This window comes from Schistocerca gregaria, chromosome X (genome assembly GCF_023897955.1).
Source record: "Schistocerca gregaria isolate iqSchGreg1 chromosome X, iqSchGreg1.2, whole genome shotgun sequence".
NCBI lineage: Eukaryota > Metazoa > Arthropoda > Insecta > Orthoptera > Acrididae > Schistocerca > Schistocerca gregaria.
The window spans coordinates 39,952,778-39,970,274 of NC_064931.1; the positions used below are offsets into that span (position 1 = coordinate 39,952,778).

Consider the following 17,497-nt stretch of genomic DNA (forward strand, 5'->3'; position numbering starts at 1 on the left):
GATATGTTATTCATAAAATAATGGGTGTAAAGCAAGCACAAACTGTATGGATATGTAGCTACACAAAATTCTAACAAAGCTGTGGCTAAGTTATCTTCATAATGTGGTTTTGTGTAATTCCAGATGATTTTCTTGAATGCTAGCCAAACACCTGTGCATACATACACTGTTTGTCTATTAAATAACCATTAAAAGCAATCTTTCATCATAGTATGATTAAACATTCTAGAAGTACCTATGAACACATAAGCGTAAACCTCTCAATTAACTGAGTATTGAAAATACAAGGTCCAAAGCTTTATAGTTGAAGATGCACATCTTAGATCTTCCTTCTCAGTGTAATATTGGACACCGTGAACCATGTGGAATCAAAGGTATATAAAGTTTGTTGCAACAGGTCTATGATGTAATCATAATTTTCAGACTCAATTAAAGAGAGGACCTTCATAACAGAAAATATTTCTTGCGTTTATTTTATGTTTTATTAAACATAAAAGAAACTTAAAACTTGTCATAAAAGTGATAGTGCCAGGGAGGGAAGGACGACCATTTCAACCAAGACACAACAAAACACGTTATTTGTGTGGAATTACTACATTTGCTTCTTGAAACACTTCCTTCATTCACAATAACACATCAACTACAAAAAACCAACTTCCTTTTCCACATTTTTACCCATCACAAAAAAGTAAGCTTGAACTGTACTTACTTTCTTTGCCATCCATTCTTAAATAAGAAGACCTTACCTCATTTTGTACATCACTGATGATACTGTAAATATAAATCTGTTGATTTACCCTTAACTCTTCCTAGGGACTAATTTACTACATTATTGGTACTTTCATCACAAAAATGTTCAAAACTACTACACCAACTTACTATTCTGCAGACATTGCATTTCATGACAAGAAATGTCTCCCCCATCAACCACGGACATTGCTGATGTGTGGTATCTGTGGAGAAACCAGACAAACACACGATTCCCAAAAAAGAACAGCAGTCTTTTCAATAGTTGCAAAGGCAACAGTTTTTAATGATCGACTGATCCAGTCTTAACAAGGCCTTGCTATGTTAGTATTGTGGACAGCTGAAAGCAAGTAGAAAATACAGCCATCATATTTCCCAATGACACACAATTCTAATGTATCGATTCTACTGTATGGCTTAATTGTGATGGAATCCTACTGGATAAAATATTCCAGAGGTAAAATAGTCCCCCTAGTTGGATCTCCAAGTGGGGACTACTCAGGACGGTGTTGTCTTAAGGGGAAACAAAACTGGCATTCTATTGATTGAAGCATGGGACGTTAGAGAATTTAAAAAGGGAAATGGATACGTTGAAGTCAAATATCTACATCTACATCTGCACCTACATCCATACTCCGCAAGCCACCTGACGGTGTGTGGCGGAGGGTACCCTGAGTACCTCTATCGGTTCTCCCTTCTATTCCAGTCACGTATTGTACGTGGAAAGAAGGATTGTCAGTATGCTTCTGTGTGGGCTCTAATCTCTCTGATTTTATCCTCATGGTCTCTTCGCGAGATATACGTAGGAGGGAGCAATATACTGCTTGACTCTTTGGTAAAGGTATGTTCTCGAAACTTTAACAAAAGCCCGTACTGAGCTACTGAGCGTCTCTCCTGCAGAGTCTTCCATTGGAGTTTATCTATCATCTCCGTATCGCTTTTCCGATTACTAGATGATCCTGTAACGAAGCGCGCTGCTCTCCGTTGGATCTTCTCTATCTCTTCTATCAACTCTATCTGGTGTGGATCCCACACTGCTGAGCAGTATTCAAGCAGTGGGCGAACAAGCATACTGTAACCTATTTCCTTTGTTGTCGGATTGCATTTCCTTAGGATTCTTCCAATGAATCTCAGTCTGGCATCTGCTTTACCGACGATCAACTTTATATGATCATTCCATTTTAAATCACTCCTAATGCGTAGTCCCAGATAATTTATGGAATTAACTGCTTCCAGTTGCTGACCTGCTATTTTGTAGCTAAATGATAAGGGACCTATCTTTCTATGTATTCGCATCACATTACACTTGTCTACATTGAGATTCAATTGCCATTCCGTGCACCATGCGTCAATTCGCTGCAGATCCTCCTGCATTTCAGTACAATTTTCCTTTGTTGCAACCTCTCGATACACCACAGCATCATCAGCAAAAAGCCTCAGTGAACTTCCGATGTCATCCACCAGGTCATTTATGTATATTGTGAATAGCAACGGTCCTATGACACTCCCCTGCAGCACACCTGAAATCACTCTTACTTCGGAAGACTTCTCTCCATTGAGAATGACATGCTGCGTTCTGTTATCTAGGAACTCCTCAATCCAATCACACAACTGATCTGATAGTCCGTATGCTCTTACTTTGTTCATTAAACGACTGTGGGGAACTGTGTCAAACGCCTTGCGGAAGTCAAGAAACACGGCATCTACCTGTGAACCCGTGTCCATGGCCCTCTGAGTCTCGTGGACGAATAGCGCGAGCTGGGTTTCACACGACCGTCTTTTTCGAAATTCATGCTGATTCCTACAGAGTAGATTTCTAGTCTCCAGAAAAGACATTATACTCGAACATAATACGTGTTCCAAAATTCTACAACTGATCGACGTTAGAGATATAGGTCTATAGTTCTGCACATCTGTTCAACGTCCTTTCTTGAAAACGGGGATGACCTGTGCCCTTTTCCAATCCTTTGGAACGCTTCGCTCTTCTAGAGACCTACGGTACACCGCTGCAAGAAGGGGGGCACGTTCCTTCGCGTACCCTGTGTAAAATCGAACTGGTATCCCATCAGGTCCAGCGGCCTTTCCTCTTTTGAGCGATTTTAATTGTTTCTCTATCCCTCTGTCGTCTATTTCGATATCTACCATTTTGTCAACTGTGCGACAATCTAGAGAAGGAAGCACAGTGCAGTCTTCCTCTGTGAAACAGCTTTGGAAGAAGACATTTAGTATTTCGGTCTTTAGTCTGTCATCCTCTGTTGCAGTACCATTTTGGTCACTAAGTGTCTGGACATTTTGTTTTGATCCACCTACCGCTTTGACATAGGACCAAAATTTCTTAGGATTTTCTGCCAAGTCAGTACATAGAACTTTACTTTCGAATTAATTGAAAGCCTCTCGCATAGCCCTCCTCACACTACATTTCGCTTCACATAATTTTTGTTTGTCTGCAAGGCTTTGGCTATGTTTATGTTTGCTGTGAAGTTCCCTTTGCTTCCGCAGCAGATTTCTAACTCTGTTGTTGTACCATGGCGGCTCTTTTCCATCTCTTACGATCTTGCTTGGCACATACTCATCTAACGCATATTGTACGATGGGTTTGAACTTTGTCCACTGATCCTCAACACTATCTGTACTTGAGACAAAACTTTTTTGTTGAGCCGTCAGGTACTCTGTAATCTGATTTTTGCCACTTTTGCTAAACAGAAAAATCTTCCTACCTTTTTTAATATTTCTATTTAAGGCTGAAATCTTCGATGCAGTAACCGCTTTATGATCGCCGATTCCCTGTTCTGCATTAACTGATTCAAATAGTTCGGGTCTGTTTGCCACCAGAAGGTCTAATATGTTATCGCCACGAGTCGGTTCTCTGTTTAACTGCTCAAGGTAGTTTTCAGATAAAGCACTTAAAAATATTTCACTGGTTTCTTTGTCCCTGCCACCTGTTATGAAAGTTTGAGTCTCCCAGTCTATATCCGGCAAATTAAAATCTCCACCCAGAACTATAACATGGCGGGGAAATCTACTCGAAATATTTTCCAAATTATTCTTCAGGTGCTGAGCCACAACAGCTGCTGAGCTCGGGGGCCTATAGAGACATCCAATTATCATGTCTGAGCCTGCTTTAACCGTGACCTTCACCCAAATCATTTCACAATTTGAATCTCCGTCAATTTCCTTCGATACTATTGCACTTCTTATCGCTATAAACACGCCTCCCCCTTCACTGTCCAGCCTGTCTCTGTGGTATACATTCCAATCTGAGTTTAGGATTTCATTACTGTTTACATGTGGTTTCAGCCAACTTTCTGTCCCTAGTACTATATGGGCGTTGTGACCATTTATTAATGAGAGCAGTTCTGGGACCTTTCTATAGTGGTAATTAGTGAAGTGTGATGGCAGGGACAGGATTTCTGGTCACTTGAGTATAGATTTATAAGTGCAAAATCAAATAGGGGGAAATGGTGGGAGTCCGTCTGATAAATGAGAAAATATGGATGTGGGGAATTTACTATGAACAGCATAGTGAACTTGTTATTGTATCTGAGATAGATATAAAGCAACACCCACTACAGTAGCACAAGTTTATACACCAACTATAATTGTTAGTGGTGAAACAGGCTGCTAAAGGGGAAAGTTTAGAATGTACCACCCCCCCCCCCCCCCCCCCACACTTTTTCTGAATGTTTCCCCACTAATGTTCTCGGTGTATATATCAGTCAGAAGCCTGCAGCCTGTGCATGCGAAGCCAAACCCCACAAATTATGCCAATGAACAACGACTTATTTTAAACAATTTATTAGGGTTTTGAAACCATATGCCAATGAAATGTGTAAAAAATACTATTGTGAAACAGCAGTGTCTCTAGCTTAATGTATATCATGTGATTTAGAGGGTATATTACAGCCAAGTACACTACAGTACTGTTCACTTATTAAATTATAAAGCTATTTCAGTTCTGATTATGTGAATATTTAAGTATTCCTCAGCATTGCACATTAGTGTGCAAAGCACTAACATGGGTTTTCTTCACTTCATATTGATAAATCGTTAGCAGAAGAGAGGAAAACGAAGACAACAGGTAAGGCATCTGAGAGAGGGAACAGTGTTTGCAGCTATGGGGAGTGGAAGAACAAGAAACATAATGTTTAAGGCAATTTATTTTTATTTACCTGAAACTGTCTTGAATAACTAAGGTTATCTGAGGAGTAATCTGAAGCAATGATAATAACTACAATGAATATTTCTCGGATGCCTTCCTCCAGAATGTCATTTTCTTGCCTTCACCACAGTGCACACAATCAATTCAATCTTCCACCATGACACCCTCAATGGATTCCTAAAATACATTTTGTAAATCTTTCATTCTAAATTTATTGGTGTTTTGAAACCATATACCGATGAAATGAGTAGAAAATGAATATGACTTTTCCTTTCACTAAGTTTCATACATTTTCCATTAGGTTGTATTGGCAGCTACAAGGGGGCAGCCCCATGATTTCTTGGTCCATTTCTGCTACCAAGTTGTCAATTTCAAATGGATTGTAAAGGTGCTTGTTGCACCTGACTTTCTTTTTGAGAAACCGGGTCTCATCAAGACAAATAATACTGACAGTGATTTTCTATCTCTGATGAAGTGCATTTTTCTCGGAATTTTGCCCTAGCTACTAAAATATCAGATCTCTCCACCAGAATGCATCTTCATTATTGAATTTTCTGTACCTGATACCAAAGCATTCAGAATCGTTGGACACAGATTGTGGCTGCCTGCAAAAGCAATCTTTGAGTTAATAAAAGTCTGTCATCTTTTGCTTTGTTGTGCAGGGGGCCAAGCGAAGACACTCCTGTGTGAGATCATGAACACTGCCAGTGATGTACCTAGTGTTGGTGGTTATGTAGTCGATTGATCTCCTCCCTACTGGCCTGGTAGGTTCTAGCACCCAGGGGCACCTGTGTGTTGAAAAGGGAAGTGGTACCCCAAGAGGCCCTCGTGCTGGCTTCTATGTTGAAGTTCAGTGCTGGCAGCACTCTGAGAAGTGGTGTTGCTGGAAAATGGTCAGTTTCTCCATCAGTAGATTGTAGGTGGCAAGCACCATGAAGTTCATCAGGTAAAGACCATCCTTAGTACATCTTCAGCTAATTCACTAACGAGCTGGAGCATCGGAGACATACATAGATTCACTACAGTATCATAAATTACAGAATCGCGTGCTATTGTGACTGCCACTAATTCTATTGGTGAGCTGACGAGAGCCGGAAAAATGGAGTAGTTAAAGGGAGCTAGCACAAGGCTATGAAATGAGGCTCAGTTCTTAATGACTGCATCTGTCATTCTTATTCTTCTACATTCACCTAATAGGCTGTTAACTGCTGTACTGGGTCATCACTGTGTGTTCTTGTGTAAGAGAGAGTTCCTTACGCCACGTCTTATGGGATAACAAATATGCTTGTCTCTCTCCCCTTGGTTTTCTGTCACAGTCTTCTTTCTGTCGAATGTGTATTTCTCATCCAGTGGACAGCGTCATAATGTGTCGAAGTCCTGAACCACCTGCAACATACTAGTATGCTTCCTCCTTTGACTTCCATCTCTGGCTTAACTTGATATTGCCTGTGGCAATGTGAATGAGTTTACAGTGCAATGAACAATGTCTCTTTGTAAATCATCCAAATCAGTGACAGTTCGTCCACCAGTATCTTTCCTTGGAGCTTGAAATTTCGTTTACTGACCACTGGTTCCATTACCCAAGCTCCTGCAAATATTTTCTATACAGATACAGTGAAATACCACTGCTGATTGTTTGCTTATACTGCAGAGGTGCTGCACGTGTTCATTCCTCCAACAATTCATGTGGGGGATTTGTCACCGAGTGATATATTTTTGCATAAGATTTTCTTCAACATATGTGGTGTCATACTGTATCTGTCTGGACGGTATGTCTTATGATGGAGACATGATGCCAAATAATGTGCCAGGCAACTGTTAATATGTTCCCTTGTACATATGATACACTAGTATGCTTTCCAATATTTATCATCTGTTAATTCTATCTAGGTGTCAAGCGATGTACTCATATATAATGAGAAATTTATTTTAACCTTTCAACACAGGTATTCTACACGCATCATTAATATCCTTCTTTATACATGATGATTTATCTCTTATATAAGATGTAAATTATTATAGCAGTCCTATGTTTCTCTCTTTAAATTATGTCGTGGGACGACATGTAAAACTTTTACTGATCCTATAGTTTCTTGGAAAAATTATATAGCAGTAGGTTTGGATTATTGATCTGCATACATTAAATGATTAAATAGTCTTGTGGTGGTGGTTGTGCTTACACCACTTCTCTGTCAGCCCTCAGCTGGTGGTGAACATGAACACTTGTAACCCACACAATACATAGTAATTTTACATTTGATATGCCGATTTCTAGTGATCTTCATGATAGGGGGAAGAGTATAGGCAATGTAAAGAGACTTGCGACACTGATGGACAATATGTTGTAATGTTTTAATGCATAATATAATTATATAGGTTATGTTACAAGTCTTTATTTATGATTGTAAAACAGTTATCCTATCAATTTCTGTTTATCTTTTGCAGATTTGATGACAACTGCATAGCTTTGTTGAAACTGGTCCTCGTCCAATAAAATATTTTTTTAGCAATCTTGGCTTACAAAGTTTTCTTCAGTTACCACACCTGAGAAAGGCAAAATACCCTCAGACTTAATATTGACATACCATTAGTTTAAAAAGTCATGGTGGTAAAAAAACTGACACGCATTACTTACAGAAGAGTGGAAAAACTGGTATGAGCCTACCTCAGAGATCAGTTTGAATTTCAGAGAAATGTGATAACACGTGAGGCAATACCAATCTAACAATAAAATCTTCGAAGATAGACTGAAGAAAGGCAAACCTACATTTATGGTATCATCTTTCAAATGTGCATACAGGAAAGCAATATCTCTTCTTCCCATATTCTGGCTGTTGACCAAACAACTATCTTCAAGGTGAGGCACAGACTGAATTAAAAGCACTTGATACAATGATTTACAGGGGAGTAAACATGCAAGCACCAGTGATACGACAGTGGCCAGGAGAGAGTCATAGATAATAAACTTTATGCATCACAAAATAAAACACAGCATGTGCAGAGGCAGCAAACCCACAGTGCCTAAAATTATGTGATTAATCATTAAAATGGATGGTGTCTTAGAATACCTGACATAGAAGACCAGAGTAATAATTCCTCTCAGAGTGCATACATGAAACGTATGATTTCTGTGATTTGTCAAACTGGAAACGCTTGTGTTGGTTGAGAAAGTTATCTAATTGTACTGACCGTCTTATCTCTGACCCAGACACATTTACTCCACAGTTTATTGAAGTATGCAAATAAAATTATCATTCACTTACAGTGCAAAGAATGGAAATCAGCTGGTAACAGTTTTATCTGACAGTATCATGTTTCCTGATCCTTCAGTACAATAAATCTTAGAAAAATCAACCCACTTTGGAGAGATATTCAATACGGTGGATTAGCTAAACTCTATATATTTGTGGTAACCAAGTATAAGTATGAAAACTGAACTCTAGTTTCCCAAATTTGTACATCAATGTGCGGCTTGCTCAGCTTGTTCGTATCAGCCAATCAAGCAGACCTTGGGCCATGTTACATATGAAGCTGTCACCACAGACTCCATTTCAGAAAATAACAATAATACTGAGTAAGTATTCAGATAAACACTCTCAGTGTTCTGCTGTATTCCCAGAAAAATCTTAGTGTGACATCATTTTGTGTTGTGATTGGTTGTTAGGAGCATACAAGATCTTTACAAAAACACACAGTTTTTGGTATGATTTGTTGAGCAAATATTTTTGGGAATTGTGATGTCAGAGGATAAAACTGTTATCTCTAAACAAGTTTATAAAGTTTGAGGATATGTTCATCACTATGTGAAAAGCAATGATGAAACTAGCAACCTTTTGAGAAACACAAAGATAGCTTCACACATAGATGAAAGGAACACAAACACGCGGTGCTGCACTTTCAAACTAGGCTGCCAACTCTCATTGCCACATATACCGCCAAGTCTGTATTCACAGCCATAGGTTCTCATTTCAATCCTTGGATGATGCAAAAACTTTATAAATGATTACACGGCAAAGAATATGTTGTATGCACTTGGAATGTAAGGCTTTGCAATGTAGATATTCTGAAAGGTTACAAATCCCTTCAGAATTAAGTGAAAATGTAACTTTCCATGTTAGCAGAAAACATGGGCAATTTTAATGTCTCTTGTTGGGCTGAAGACAGTTTAGCTTCCAGTTCAATTATAGACTGCAAGTAGTAGTTTTCAGATATAATGAAGTGTTAGTGTTTCAGTGGCACAAAGTCTTGAAACAAAACTTTTAAAGCTATGACAACACTTTCTTCTAAAAAGACTTTCAATGTCATTTTGTTGCAGAGTTATATGTTTTTAATGGATTAGACGAGGGGCGGACAGGAATCCTCCATGTGTGCGGTGCACTTGCTCGTGTGCAGTTAACGAGTGTTCTGCGCCACCCGCTTCTCTCCCCTCCCCACCAGTCTCTCCGCTCCTCTCTTTGTAATGAGTTTTGTTTCCTAGCTTGCTTCATTGGATGAAGAAATAAGGTTAGTAGGAGTGCTTGAAAGAAATCATTGTTTGAAACAGTACCTATTAGCTACGATACATTTTATTTAATTATCACACGTGGAGTTTACAATAAGTTTAATGTCTGGAAGATATTTCACAAATTAGCTGATTTTCTTCTTGCAAACTTGTGTTCAATGCATTCATGTGACCGGTAATGTAAACTAAAAATGCAAGATAGGCAACCCACTCTGGATCTTCTAATTCGGGATCGTAACTTTCTTTGTCCTTTAAAAACTGATTTATTGGTATTCTCAGCTCAAAAAATCTTTTGAGTACATTACCGAGGCAGCCAGCGGCCTTCTACACCTACACCTACATTTATACTCTGCAAGCCACCCAACGGTGTGTGACGGAGGGCACTTAACGTGCCACTGTCATTACCTCCCTTTCCTGTTCCAGTCACATATGGTTCGCAGGAAGAATGACTGCCGGAAAGCCTCTGTGAGCACTCGAATCTCTCTAATTTTACATTCGTGATCTCCTCGGGAGGTATAATTAGGGGGAGGCAATACATTTGATACCTCATCCAGAAATGCACCCTCTCGAAACCTGAACAGCAAGCTACACCATGATGCAGAGCGCCACTCTTGCAGAGTCTGCCACTTGAGTTTGCTAAACATCTCCGTAACGCTATCACGCTTATCAAATAACCCTGTGACGAAACGCGCTGCTCTTCTTTGGATCTTCTCTATCTCCTCTGTCAACCCAAGCTGGTACAAATCCCACACTGATGAGCAATACTGAAGTATAGGTCGAACGAGTGTTTTGTAAGCCACCTCCTTTGTTGATGGACTATATTTCCTAAGGACTCTCCCAATGAATCTCAACCTGGTACCCGCCTTACCAACAATTAATTTTATCACTGTGGTATGGTATGTCACTGCACTCTTCCCCAATTTCAGCTAAATATGTGTTAAACTGTTTATATGTAAGCCCGATATATGTGTGAACTGTCTATATGTAAGCCCGTGTGATCTCAAATAATTAACTGCCCGAATAACCACTTGCTTTTGCACAGAGTACTTCTTGGTGCAAAATGCAGTGGATGCTGTACAATGATTCTTCTGTACGCTGTATCCTTTTTCTTAGTAATCCAACAAATCCCATTTGTTCCTCTTTCATTGAAGGTGCTTCGTCTGTTGTCACTGACACCAAACGTTCCCCATTTAAGCCGTCTGAATCAACAGCTTCTTCAACAGATTTTATGACGTCTGCGCTGGTGGTTGTGCTTCTTAAAGATATCATATAAAAAAAATCCTCTATTATGTGCAGAGCACTGTCCACGCCGTGGACATAAATCACTAATTGCGCGGTGTCTGAAATTTCTGTGGACTCATCGAGTGTGACGGAAAATGCAATACAGTCCTGCACTGCACTCCTTAATTGACGGTAAACGTTACCTGCCATGGCACTTATATGACGACTTAAAGTCCGCCGAGAAAGAGTGATAGCTCGAAACCGATTTGCATTCAGTGAGGCAAATTAAATCAGCATTTATAAATTGCACGTACTGCTCCATAAAATGTTAAATCAATTAGATGAGACACATGACGAACGAAAGTCGCAGATCTCTTGTGACAACAGCTACTTACGTAAGTCGTCTAGTTCGCAAGATCACTCTTCTTAAGCTCAGTCAACTTCCCCATCCGCTCAGAATCCGTCAATAACATTGCACTCGTCCCTGTGAAATTTATTATAATGGCGTTCAATATTAAACTTCCGCTGACCAGTGAGAATACTGTCACATATTAAATATTTCGAATTTTCACGTTTTTGCACACAGAAAAACATGATTCCACCATTCCTTTTTAAAAGGGAGCAAATCTCCACTTCTCAGTTTCCTTGATTCACTATGCATTTTCTGGTTCTTGAAATACAATGTTCACTACATAGTGGTCACCTCGAATCAACGTCCGCAGCTTAGCTTGGTACTACACAACCGCAACCTGCCGGCTGTCGCCACTGCCCCGGTCGACAATTCCACGGGAGCAGCACACGTGCAGTGCAGTGCACTCATGAGCCACGTGCAACGTTTGCTCGCCCCTGGATTAGACTTAATAGATGTAACAAAGGTTTCTTTTTCCAGTAATGGAAGTGAATGAAATGCGTGACATAAATACGTAAACATAATTCCAGTCCGAACTGCCGGAGATGGCTGTCGATGTGTGCGTGAGGTATGCGCGTGCGTGTGTGTGTGTGTGTGTGTGTGTGTGTGTGTGTTTCCTTTCATGAAGGAAGCTTTGCCTGTCTGCAACTCAATGTGTCATCTTTACAGTGAGTAGCAACCTATCTTTTTCTTAGGTATTGTTAATGTAATTGACATTTTTTTAATTTCCTATGCAACACTAAAAAACAATGGAATAAGGAAAACACAAAGAACATACTTGAAAAATAATCTGTCAAAAATGACACTGAGTTTGACAAAAATAATAAAAAATAAAGTTTTTCCTGTCTCTACAAATGAGCCTCCCTCGATTATGATGAAAGTTAAATATAAACACCAATAATGCTATTCCTCAGGACTCACTGAAAACAATCAAGAATAAGTTTAAGATAGGATGAAATACTGACATTAAAGTCTACTGTTGATGTTGCACGAATTAATAGTATACTGCTGAGAAAATTGGTGTTCCACGGTCTGTGACTGTTGACAGCAGATGGTGGGTGCGACATCATATTGCTCAATTATCTTAGTCCTCACTCTTCAAATGTCCATTCACCAAGTTACCCTTCAATGATTCGGTGCACACCGTGATTTCATATTGACTTTTTGATTATTTTAACTTCAGCAATAAGAGTACTAACAAAATATTGACCACCATGACTACCAACAACTATGAAATACATGTTTATGCCTACATCTACATTCATACTCCACAAGCTACCACACAGTGCATGGCACAGGATATCTTGTACACTGTGGTCCTTACATGAAATGTAAGTTGGTGGCAATAGAATCCTTCTGCAGTCAGCCTCAAAGCTGGTTCTCTGAGTTTTCTCAATAGCGTCTTGAGGAAAAAACTACTTCTCTCCAGGAGTAGCATTGGAGTTCATGAAGCATCTCCATAACTCTTGCGCAGTGATTAAACCTACCTGTAACAAATATAGCAGCATGCCTCTGAATTGCTCCAATGTCTTCCTTTAACCAGACCTGATTGGAATCCCACACACTCTAGCACTACTCAAGAATTGGTTGCACTAATGTTCTACATGGAGACTTCTTTACAGATGAGCCACACTTCCCTAAAATTCTCCCAAGAAACTGACGTTGACCATTCACCTTATCCACTACCGCCCTTATGTGCTCATTTCATTTAACACCACTTTGCATCATTACTCCTAGACATTTAATCAATGGGACTGTGTCAAGCAGCACACTACTTATGCTGTATTTGAATGTCACAGGTTCTTTTTTCTTACTCATCCCCATTAACTTACATTTTGGGCAATCTACCATTTATCATATCAACTAGAAATTCTACGTAAGTCATCCTGTATCCTCCTACAGTCACTCAACGAGATCTTCCCACACACTGCATTGGTTAGTTGGTTGATTTGATGGAAGAGACCAAACAGCAAGGTCATCGGCCTCATCGGGTTAGGGAAGTATGGGGAAGGAAGTCAGCTGTGCCCTTCCAAAGGAACCATCCCACCATTTGCCTAAAGCGATTTAGGGAAATCATGGAAAACCAAAATGAGGATAGTCAGAGTCAGGACTGAACCGTTGTCCTCCCAAATGCAAGTCCAGTGTGCTAACCACTGTGCCACCTCGCTTGGTACACACCGCATTCTCATCAACAAACAGCCATAAATTGCTGCTCACCCTGTCCATGAGAAGGAGGGTCATTGAATAATTGTTCAGCCTATGAGGCTGACTGTATGATTATTATTTAGCTTTAAACAGTTGTTCATGTATTAAACAGTAAATCGAACAAGTGAGACGATGACAGTAGTGCAGTTTAAAGAGAGAACGTCTGTATAGCTGTCCTAGAGCTATATCCAACATGTAAACATTTTAATAACAGAATTAGATCATTCTCTGACCTCAAATAATTAGCTGTAAAAATGGTGAAACATTGTGGCTATTTTACCTTAGTGAGGGTGGAAGGAATTTTAACCGCTTGTTTCCCATCCAGCGCTCCTTTAACACAGCATCACTGACTGGTCGAACACTTGGTAGTGTAAATGTTGGTGCAGGTGGAGGAACACGTACACGAAGACCCCAAATCGTTGTTCGTTTCTTTATCTCACGGCCACATTTGAACCTGATGGATGATTTTATTATCAAAGGAAATTCAGGAGAAGAAATTCCACTCAAAGTTCAGTCCCATAATTAGTTTATAAAACTGAATATACAATTATTACAATAGTTATTAAACTTATAACATCTAATAATAAAATTGCTGCTGACATTCTTACCTATTTCTATTATTAGTCAATACTGATAGTATGTTGTCTCTCCTTTCTTCTACACCTATATCGAGGATCTACATGGGCAAAGAAGGTGGGAACAATTAACCTAGAGTGCTGCAAGTATTTTATGCCATCATAAATATTAGTCACTATTTAATAAATAATTGTAATCCTTAGCTGACACAGAAATGAAGTATCCAACAACACACAATATGTATCTCTAAACTGATTTACAACCACCAGAATTTTTCAAACACAAAGAACTGCCTACCAAGATTTTGATAATATTTTTCCTTTTTTTTTACCTTTGGTGGAAGCTGAAATGCGGTCCAGTTGTTGTTAACATATGGAACTATAGTAGTATCTAGATCATAGTATTTCTTGGCGTTATACACGGTTAGATTAAATAGCGTCAAATGTATTATGTCAACCCATTTCATCTCAAGCCGTCTCACAAATTCCTTTCCGTGGTTACATAATGAACAAACAAATACATAAAACCTATAACAGAAATTGTGTGATTAGCTGGTGGTCAGACACTGCAGCATATACTCGGCAAAAGCTTCTAAATCCCATACTAAATTATTCACATAAGTGACAACTGTGATGAACTCGTCGTTCCACAACAGTTCACAGTTTAATATGGTACATTGTGCACAGCAAGAATTCTACTATATTTATTACAAAATATTTTAAAAACACGAAATCACTCACCTATCTCCACAAAAAAGAGGATACTGCAAACAGCGTACACATCTTTCATGAAACCACTGTTGGCAACGCCCACACTGTAACATCTGCATAAACCATTCTCCACTGTCTCCACAGTAACAATATCGTTGTTCCAAGTTAACCCGATGAGCAGAATCCCACGTCAGAACATCTGGCTGAAGTTTGAATTATTTCTTTAATGGCATTGCAACATAGAACTAAAGTGTATCATCTCCAAAAGTGGCCAATGTTGCCACCCTGCCTTAAACTACGTTTTACAGCTACAAAAATGACTAGCAAGTTTAGTAGCAATGAAAAATGCTCAAGCAACAATTTAGAGAACTCCATATTTACTACAATTTTGAAATCAAATTTTAACTTGGAAAGGTTAAAGTCTTCATATAAACTGAGCTGCCACAAATTTATAATGCTGTGAATGCTTACGACAGCACAAAGCAAAGCATTCCATTGAGAACATGCAACACACTAAAAATTGTTGAGGAACGCAAGAGGCAAAAAGGAAAGTTAACGGAAATAAATAAATAGATAAAGATAGAAAAGAGTGTGTGTGTGTGTGTGTGTGTGTGTGTGTGTGTGTGTGTGTTTGCTAACAGAAATCCTGCACCAATAATCAAGTTGGCAACACACCTGCAGTTATGGAATCTGATAACTATTATTTTAGTTATGCTGGAAAACATAATGAATTGTCCATGTAATGTAATAACCACTACTGTGACAAGGATTAAGTAATCCTTTGGTATGTGTATCATCAAATCATCATTTTCCTTGACTCTTCCTGTTTCTCTATGGGGTAAACATGGTTTTGTAGGTGTTGGAAATAATAGTTACAGTTGGTGGCCAGATGCCCTTCCTGATTCCACCACTCCCCCCTGGGACAGCATTTGTGTACCCAATCTGTCTGCACCTAAAGTAAATCTCATATTCAAGTGTGAAAAAGTTTTCTAAATATTTCTGTAGTGTGTATCTGAGTTGGAACATGGTACCAGCCCAGTATTTAACTAGGTGGATGTGAGAAACTCCTTAAAAACCACATCCAGAATTGGTTGCCTCACCAGCCGTCGTTCATCTGCAGGGCAAATTGACCTGGGACAGGCTTCCCCCCCCCCCCCCCCCCCTCAAAGACCATAAGCAAAACTTGAACATGCTTGGTTACCTGGGTGAGTCGCTTATCATCACATACATTAACCTAAATCCTACCACAACAAAATTTAGTAGAGAGAAATGACTTCAAAATTTACTGAATTGTTTCAGTGACATTCTGAGTAAGGGTTACCACCAAATCCCTGGATAGAATCCACATGTCAGGCTGAAAACATATGGTCTGGATCTCGGTCCATTATGCAGAAAACTTTTAGATAATTTACCATATAAATTTAGGATTCTGTTAGGAGAATTCCCCATTATTTTCTTACAAACATAATTCACCAATTAACAACACATGGAAACACATTGCCCACCACTACACAGTTCACAGACAGACATTGACCATAACTTTCCCATAGCTTACATGATTATGGTACTGATAGCAAGTGCACAGAGTCACAGAAATAAGTACAAACCCCATTCATACAAAGGCACAATTCAAATAGAAATAATCGGGAAAGGAAAATTTTTATTGTTTTCCAGCTTCACCCAGCCCATGTCACAAAGCTTTGCAGGTTAATGGATGCCTGACATGAGAATGCTCGACATTTTTTGCACCCCCCCCCCCCCCCTCTCTCTCTCTCTCTCTCTCTCTCTCTCTCTCTCTCTCTCTCTCCGTGTGTGTGTGTGTGTGTGTGTGTGTGTGTGTGTGTGTAGGCGCACGCGCGTACTTGCGCGCACAATCAATATTACAAAAATTAAATCAGATGACAACTTACATCATAAGGTAGTTTGTGTTTGTCAGTCTGATTTGCTTGAATATCTTGCCTGGAAACTGCAGACAGGCCTGACACTTTTCGAACTGTGTCCTTTTTTGTACTTTTACTATCCCTTACTTTAGCTGGCATGTTCTCCAGGCACCTCTTACAGATCCATTCAGAATCTGATTCAGAGCAATCTTTGGCTACATGAGGCTTTGAAATGAAGAAATATGTCAGTACAAACACATAAGACAATTACAAATATCATAACAAAAGTCTATAACATCATTTCACATTACAACAGACTTCCATCTGTTCATCAAAACATACCACACAAGGTACACATTTGACACATGATTTAGAGAGAGATAAAAATAAAATAAACAAGTACGTCACAGCCTTGGAAAAAAAAAGGGGGGGGGGGGGGGATCTGAACTCTCTCATTGCGGGCATTATTCAATCGTCTGATTATTAAGGAAGAGTGACCGATATTATTTTTGCACACAGTCCTCAACGATGAAAATAAATGTCACTTAGCAATATCGACAGGAAATGAGTGGATGTGTTTAAAGAACTTCACATATTTACCCACTCTTTTCCCATTAATAATGTCCTATGAGACATTAAAGAAAATGAACACAAATCATACACAGCACACTGAGAACAACAAGCTTCCACATCTAATCCACTGGAGAAATGTGACAAGTCATGACAAGAGCCTCCTATTTACAGTCAATACTCCATGTGCAACCTGACAGGTCTGCAACACAACACACAAGGAAAGCTCTCAATTTGAGCTTAACCATTTGACTGACAATTCAATGATTTACTTTAAATGAAAGTGGATGGTTACTAAAAAATCACAGGCTTGGAAAAATCTTACAGATGTCTTAGTGGAAGAAAAGTGCAAACCTGCAATCATAATGGGAACTGTACATAAGAAAAATTCTCACTCCTTACACTACCAGCACTTTATTTCAGGTACATTTTGACATGTCACTCTCTGATAACCCACACTTTGCACAACATAATTACTGCTTCAGACTGACTTGCCATCAAATAATTTTCTCCAAAGTG

The 17,497-nt window shown here is 39.2% G+C and overlaps 1 protein-coding gene across 2 annotated transcripts in view; it reads right to left on the reverse strand.

Annotated features, from left to right (window-relative positions):
- Window positions 1–17,497, reverse strand: part of LOC126297681 (metal-response element-binding transcription factor 2) — a 121,864-nt gene that overhangs the window by 6,825 nt on the left and 97,542 nt on the right. For both annotated transcript variants that reach the window (XM_049988792.1, XM_049988791.1), the window contains exons 5-9: window positions 16,439–16,633; window positions 14,559–14,731; window positions 14,150–14,345; window positions 13,851–13,918; window positions 13,523–13,696 (exon numbers count right to left, since the gene is read on the reverse strand). In XM_049988792.1, the coding sequence (XP_049844749.1) occupies window positions 13,523–13,696; window positions 13,851–13,918; window positions 14,150–14,345; window positions 14,559–14,731; window positions 16,439–16,633 (806 nt within the window). The remainder of the gene's footprint in view (window positions 1–13,522; window positions 13,697–13,850; window positions 13,919–14,149; window positions 14,346–14,558; window positions 14,732–16,438; window positions 16,634–17,497) is intronic.